The sequence below is a fragment of the Colobus angolensis genome, unplaced genomic scaffold (assembly GCF_000951035.1).
Source record: "Colobus angolensis palliatus isolate OR3802 unplaced genomic scaffold, Cang.pa_1.0 Scaffold44, whole genome shotgun sequence".
Lineage (NCBI taxonomy): Eukaryota > Metazoa > Chordata > Mammalia > Primates > Cercopithecidae > Colobus > Colobus angolensis.
Genome location: NW_012117821.1, coordinates 7,501,128 through 7,507,921, shown reverse-complemented (window position 1 = coordinate 7,507,921; position 6,794 = coordinate 7,501,128). Strand labels below are relative to the sequence as shown.

General features: G+C 45.5%; 1 protein-coding gene across 2 annotated transcripts in view; it reads left to right on the top strand.

Moving 5' to 3' along the window:
• Positions 1–6,794, top strand: part of SUFU (suppressor of fused homolog (Drosophila)) — a 139,192-nt gene that overhangs the window by 4,944 nt on the left and 127,454 nt on the right. For both annotated transcript variants that reach the window (XM_011957379.1, XM_011957380.1), the window contains exon 2: positions 986–1,120. In XM_011957379.1, the coding sequence (XP_011812769.1) occupies positions 986–1,120 (135 nt within the window). The remainder of the gene's footprint in view (positions 1–985; positions 1,121–6,794) is intronic.

Below are 6,794 nucleotides of genomic sequence, written 5' to 3'. Positions count from 1 at the left end.
AACTGGTCTCAAACTCCTGACCTCAAGTGATCCACCCACTTCGGCCTCCCAAAGTGCAGAGATTACAGGCGTGAGCCACCGTGCCCAGCCAAAACAGGATTTTTTTTTTTTTTTAAAGCACTAATTACTAAAGGCAACTCTTACTGTATTAAATTCTCAGAGTGAGATAATAACTGAATCTCTTCTTCAGCTCCTTCTCAGTTGAATGGTGGGGGAAATTTAATGTGGTCCTGAGAGGCCCCAAGTTATTTACTGTCCCAGCTCTACGTTTGAGGTGGCAGTCTCTCCTGGGATCATTTTCTGGGTGCAGATGCTCACAGGGCGCAGTTTGACTCCTGCTGCAGTTCTCTGTGCAGAACTGAGTTAAGCCTAAGTTTGGCCTTTGTCACTTGCAATGATAAGAGACCAGCTTTGGTCTATGTGGTGCAGGCTGGTGTCTGCACGGACTAGAGGCTTCGGGTTTGTTTAGAACAAACTGTAATTAACAAGGGCACAATATAGTCTTTCAGGAATTAGCTGTCTAAGAGGCTGGAGTGGAGCAGAGCCTCTGCTTCCAGGAACAATGCCCATTGGGGATGCTCAGGATGGTCTTTCAACAGAGGCCAATTGATTGACTGATACACCTCTTGCCTTGAAGCTTGCATGTATACAAGCACCACAGAAGAGAGATAATCCCTGCCAATCTCACTTGGGATCAGTAATTTGAAACAGGAGAAAGCAAAATGGGCAACCACCCAGTCTGTTTTATTTCTAAAAGAGGCCTAGTCTTTCAGGGGTAGAAGGCAGCCTCTTATGCTTGCAGAGTTGGGCAGCCTTAGCTGTCCATCTCTTGGTCTCATCCTGGAGAGATGTGGCCTCTCTTTAGTTACCTTTCACACAGGTTCCTCCAGGATGGGGCCTTTAGGTTTACAAAGTAGAGCGCCTTAGCTTGACATTGTCTGATTTCCAGGCTCACATTGACACCCCTGTGTTTTGTTTTTTGCAGGTTGGGTGGCCCAGACCCCTTGGACTATGTTAGCATGTACAGGAATGTGGGGAGCCCTTCTGCTAACATCCCTGAGCACTGGCACTACATCAGCTTCGGCCTGAGTGATCTCTATGGTGACAACAGAGTCCATGAGTGAGTGTATGCTACCTGTTCTTTATCCAGAGCCTTATTCCTGAGGTTTTCCTGAGCAGGGGTGACAATGTCTTAGTGCTGTGAGCTTGGTACTTGTCAGTGGAACCTCTGCATTTCTGCCCTCTGACTATGTCTACTCATGCCAAGGTGGTCATTGTTAACACCTGATTCCTGCTTATCTGGTTCAGGAAAGTCTTGATGAGCAGGAGTTCCCAAATCAGATGTTTCTAAGCTTGCCCTGAGTTTGGGCTCATAGGACGGGAAGGGTAGCATGGTTATGACTCAGAACTTGGGCAGATGCTTCTGTGTCTACTTCCTTTTATTCCCCTATCTTATTATGAAACATTTTAAACATAAAGCAAAGTTGAAAGTTTTTTATAGTGAACACTCATATACCCACAACCCAGATTCTGTTGACTTTATACTTGCTTTATCACAAATCTGTCCATCTCTCATCCCTTTATCTATCTTACCTACTTCCTTTTAACCTGTATTTATTTTTTTTTTATCCTAGTCTGCTTGTCTGCTTCCATTTGTTGCCCTGTATGCTTTTTTTTTTTTTTTTGGAGATAAGTCTCACTCTGTCATCCAGGCTGGAGTGCAGTGGTATGACCATGGCTCACTGCAGCCTTGACTTTCCTAGGCTCGGGTAATCCTCCAACCTCAGCCTCCCGAGTAGCTGGGATGACAGGCAAGTACCACCATGCCCAGCTAATTTTTGTAATTTTTTTGTAGAGACAGGGTTTCACCATGTTGCCCAGACTGGTCTTAAGCTCCTGGGCTCAAGCAGTTCTTCCACTTCGGCCTCTCAAAGTGTCGGAATGATGGGTGTGAGCCACTGTGCCCAACTCAGAGTTCATACTCTTTTTGTTGTTGTTGTTGTTGTTGCTGTTGTTGTTGAGGCGGAGTCTCGCTTTGTCGCCCAGTCTGGAGTACAGTGGCCGGATCTCAGCTCACTGCAAGCTCCGCCTCCCGGGTTTATGCCATTCTCCTGCCTCAGCCTCCCATGTAGCTGGGACTACAGGCGCCCGCCACCTCGCCCGGCTAGTTTTTTGCATTTTTTTAGTAGAGACGGGGTTTCACTGTGTTAGCCAGGATGGTCTCGATCTCCTGACCTCGTGATCCGCCCGTCTCGGCCTCCCAAAGTGCTGGGATTACAGGCTTGAGCCACTGCGCCCGGCCAAGAGTTCATACTCTTAATGAATGTATTCTCTTGCCTTTTGAGCAATTATATCATGTACTCCAATGAGCTACCATCTGTATTTAAAAAAATTTTTTTTTTGTCTGGGCACAGTGGCTCATGCCTATAATCCCAGCACTTTGGGAGGCTGAGGCAGGTGGCTCACTTGAGGTCAAGAGTTTGAGACCAGCCTGGCCAACATGGTGAAACCCCATCTCTATTAAACATACAAAAAATTAGCCAGGCATGGTGGCATGTGTGTGTAATCCCAACTACCCTGGAGGCTGAGGCACAAGAATCACTTGAACCTGGGAGGCAGAGGTTGCGGTGAGCTGGGATCGTGCCACTGCACTCCAGCCTGGGCAACAGAGTGAAACTGTGTCTTAAAAAAATAATAATAAGGCTGGGCGTGGTGGCTGACACCTGTAATCATAGCACTTTGGCAGGCCGAGGCAGGCGAGTCACCTGAGGTCGGGAGTTCAAGACCAGCCTGACCAACATAGATAAACCCTGTGTCTACTAAAAATACAAAATTAGCCAGGCGTGGTGGCACATGCCTGTAATCCCAGCTACTAGAGAGGCTGAGGCAGGAGAATTGCTTGAACCTGGGAGGTAGAGGTTGCAGTGAGCCGAGATTGCACCATTGTACTGCAGCCTGGGCAACAAGAGTGATAATCCATCTCAAAAAATTATAATAATAATAAATAAAATAAAATAAAAAATAAATTTTTTTTCTGTTTATATTCTTTTGATGGACAGTTTCTTTAAGTGTAATCTTCCTATGTTCATATTCTGTCAATTAAAAATAAAATAAATGTAGTTTTCCCTCCCCCTCATTAGCTTGGTTAATCAAGAGCTGATTTTATTTGTATTGTCATAACCTCTTCTGGTTTTTGCCTTTTGTACTTTCTTGCCCCTTGTACCATGTCTGTTCTATCTTGGTGGTGGCTGCTTAACCTGGGCAGGTTGAAAGAGTAGCAGGACTCCTCCTGTCCTGCCTTTTAGCTTAGAGACCAATTCTGGAGATGATGATGGTATCATGAAGAAGATGATGATGGCCTTTTTCCCCTTTGTTTAGTACTTACTATCTTCCATGTCATTGTGTTAAATGCTTTACAATCTTATCAGGTTCTCATTATTTCTATTTTATAGATAAGAAAAGTGAGTCTCTTGAGGGGTTAAATGAATTGCTCAAAGTTACAGATCTAGGGGTAAAAGAGCTGGGTTTGAATTCGGCTGTTTGAGTACAAAGTTTGAGCTTTTTTGTTTTGTTTTTTGAAATAGGGTCACGCTCTGTCACCCAGGCAGGAGTGTAGTGGCACAATCATGGCTCAGGGCAGCCTCAACCTCCTGGGCTCAAGCAATTCTCCCACCTCAACCTCCCAAGGAACTGGGACTACAGGCATACACCACCACACCTAGCTAAGTTTTCAAATTTTCTGTAGAGTTAAGGTTTCACTATGTTGCCCAGGCTGGTGTCAGATGCCTGGGCTAAAGCAATCCTCCTGCCTCAGCCTCCCAAAGTGTTGGGATTACAGGCGTGAACCACTGCATTGAGCCTCAGAGTTTGAGCTTTTAACCACTGGGCTATTCCACCTCTTTGAACACCGGCCTAACCCAACTTCCTCATCTCTCTTGTTAAACTCAGAGGCCCAGGTTTCATCTCCTCACTGGTCACGTGTTGGGAACAATGTCTGCAGCTGCCTTTACAGCCTTCCAAATGGATTCATTGCAGTGTCAGCAGAAGGCTTTGGGAACAGGGAATTAATCTTGCCTGAATGGGGACCCAGCATTACAGTATTAATAATGGAGATAGAATAGCAAACAGATGTGGGGAGTAAAGGGACTATGCTGGACCTTAATTTATATTTTTAATAAGAACCTGCAGAGAGTATTTAGTGCAGCTAGCCTGTACCTTTTTGTTGACAGATTTATTTTGGTTAAAAGAATACCATTTCCTATGTGGCTTAAGGATTCTTCCAGTCTACCTGCTAGGTATAGGCCCAAGGCCCAAAATAACATGAAGAATGTGATTGAGCAAGCCTCATATTTCAGAAGGGGCAACTTCTTAATTTGAAATAGGACCTTATTCCTTATTGTTTTTTTCTAGTTTAATACTACCCTCTTACATGTGTTTCATTTCTACATGGTACAGCACTTTGTATTCATATGTCATTTATGACAAGAGTGAAACCTCTATTTGGGTTTTCTTTTTTTTTGAGATGGAGTCTTGCTCATTGCCCAGGCTGGAGTGCAGTGGCGCAATCTCGGCTCACTGCAAGCTCTGCCTCCAGGGTGCGCGTCATTCTCCCTGTCTCAGCCTCCTGAGTAGCTGGGACTACAGGCGCCCGCCATCACGCCCGGCTAATTTTTTGTATTTTTAGCAGAGACAAGGTTTCATCGTGTTAGCCAGTATGGTATCTATCTCCTGACCTCGTGATCCGCCCACCTCGGCCTCCCAAAGTGCTGGGATTACAGGCATGAACCACCGTGCCCGGCCTCTATTTGGGTTTTCATGTCACCAATCAAGCCTAGTATTTTCCAGTATTACATCCTGGTACTAGAAGGATATGGAAGAAATGTTCTCAGATATTTACCCAGTTCTGGTCTATGTTGCAAAAGTCAAGAGTACCTCTGTAGGCTGGGCATGGTGCCTTACGCCTATAGTCCTAGCACTTTGGGAGGTCGAGGCAGGAGGATCGCTTGAGCCCAGGAAGTTCGACACCAGCCTGGGCAACATAGTGAGACCCCCCCCCCATCTCTACAGAAAATACAGAAATTAGCCAGACATGGTGGTGTGCATCTGTAGCCTTAGCTACTTGGGAGGCTGAGGTGGGAGGATCACTGGAGCCTGGGAGTTCGAGGCTGCAGTGAGCCATGATTGCGCTACTGCACTCCAGTTCAGCTGACAGAGCGAGACCTTATCTCAAAAAGTAAATAAAGAAAAACAATAAAACAGAAATAGATACCTTTATAATTGGCCTTGTACTGGGATGACTGGTTTCTTTTTGATCCTGTTAAGTTTTTTGAAGAAAAATGTGATTTTCCACACATTTCATAATGGTGGGACCTCTTTAAAATGACTTAATGAATCCTCGTTTAAATTAGTACTCAAAGCTGAAGTCAGAAAGACAAGTGTTGTGCCATCCAGCTTAAGTGCTAAGAGGTGCTGGGTGGGAATGATGGCAAATGGATCTCTGGCAGCAATGCTTCTTCCACTGTCTGTGTCTTCTCTTCAGCAAGAAAGGAGCAAAAGCATTGGTTCGTTTTTTCAGCACACATTCATCAAGCACCTACTTTGTATCAGACATAGAACATCATAATAGATGTCTTGGGGATAAAATAGCAAGACATAATTCTTGTCTGAAGGAGCTCATGTTCTAGAGGGGAGATAAACATAAAAAGATTGTTATAGTATTGAGTAATAAATGCTACAGTCCATGGGTGTAAAATATGATCTGGGAGCAGAGCAGAGGGAGTAACTTCTAGTCAGGCTGCTGAATTGCTAGAGGCTGCAGGGAGGAGGTAAAGTTTGAGAGGAACCCTGTAGGAAGGGGCCTGGGATGCCATCTGCAGCCTGACGCTATACGGTACCAACAGCGCTTTTAGGAGTGAGAGGGACTTGAAAAACCTTCTAGCTCAGTATTTCGAAATCTTCTGGTGCCACATTCATAATTGTCACCACTTGTAGTATTATTTATTTCATGTTCTTTTTAAGTTATCCTCTCCTTTTTAAAACTGATATACATTTATTTTTATTTTTATTTTTGAGATGGTCTCCCTCTGTTGCCCAGGCTGGAGGGCAGTGGCAAGGTCACGGCTCACTGCAGCCTCAGTCACCCTGGCTCAAGTGATCCTCCTACCTCAGCCTCCCAGGTAGCTGGGATCACAGGCATGTAGCACCACACCTGGCTAATTTTTTGTTGTTGTTGTTGACATGAAGTCTCGCTATGTTGCCCAGGCTGGTCTGGAACTACTGAACTCAAGCAGTCCTCCCTCCTTGGCCTCTCAAAGTGCTGGGATTATAGGCAAGAGCCACTGCTCCTGGCAACAGCGTTTATTAAATGCCTGCTGTGTACCTCCTCCTATTATGATCTTTCCTTCTCCTTACAACCTGTTGAGGGTAGGGACAGGCAGAAGTGAGGGGTCCTCTGCATTTCTTCTTGCTCCTGGCAGGCATGCTTCAGGGGTAGGAGGGGATGCCCACCCTGGTAACCCTAAAAGGGATGAAGAGTACAATGACTTAATAAGCCTTGGGATGGCCATTTTCATTCAAGTTCTTTCCTTATTCACATTCACTAAAGGAAACAAGGCAATAAAGCACTTGTTTCGATCAAAGATTCTTTTTTTTTTTTGAGACGGAGTCTCGCTCTGTCGCCCAGGCTAGAGTGCAGTGGCTGGATCTCAGTTCACTGCAAGCTCCTCCTCCCGAGTTTACGCCATTCTCCTGCCTCAGCCTCCCCAGTGGCTGGGACTACAGGCGCCCACCACCTC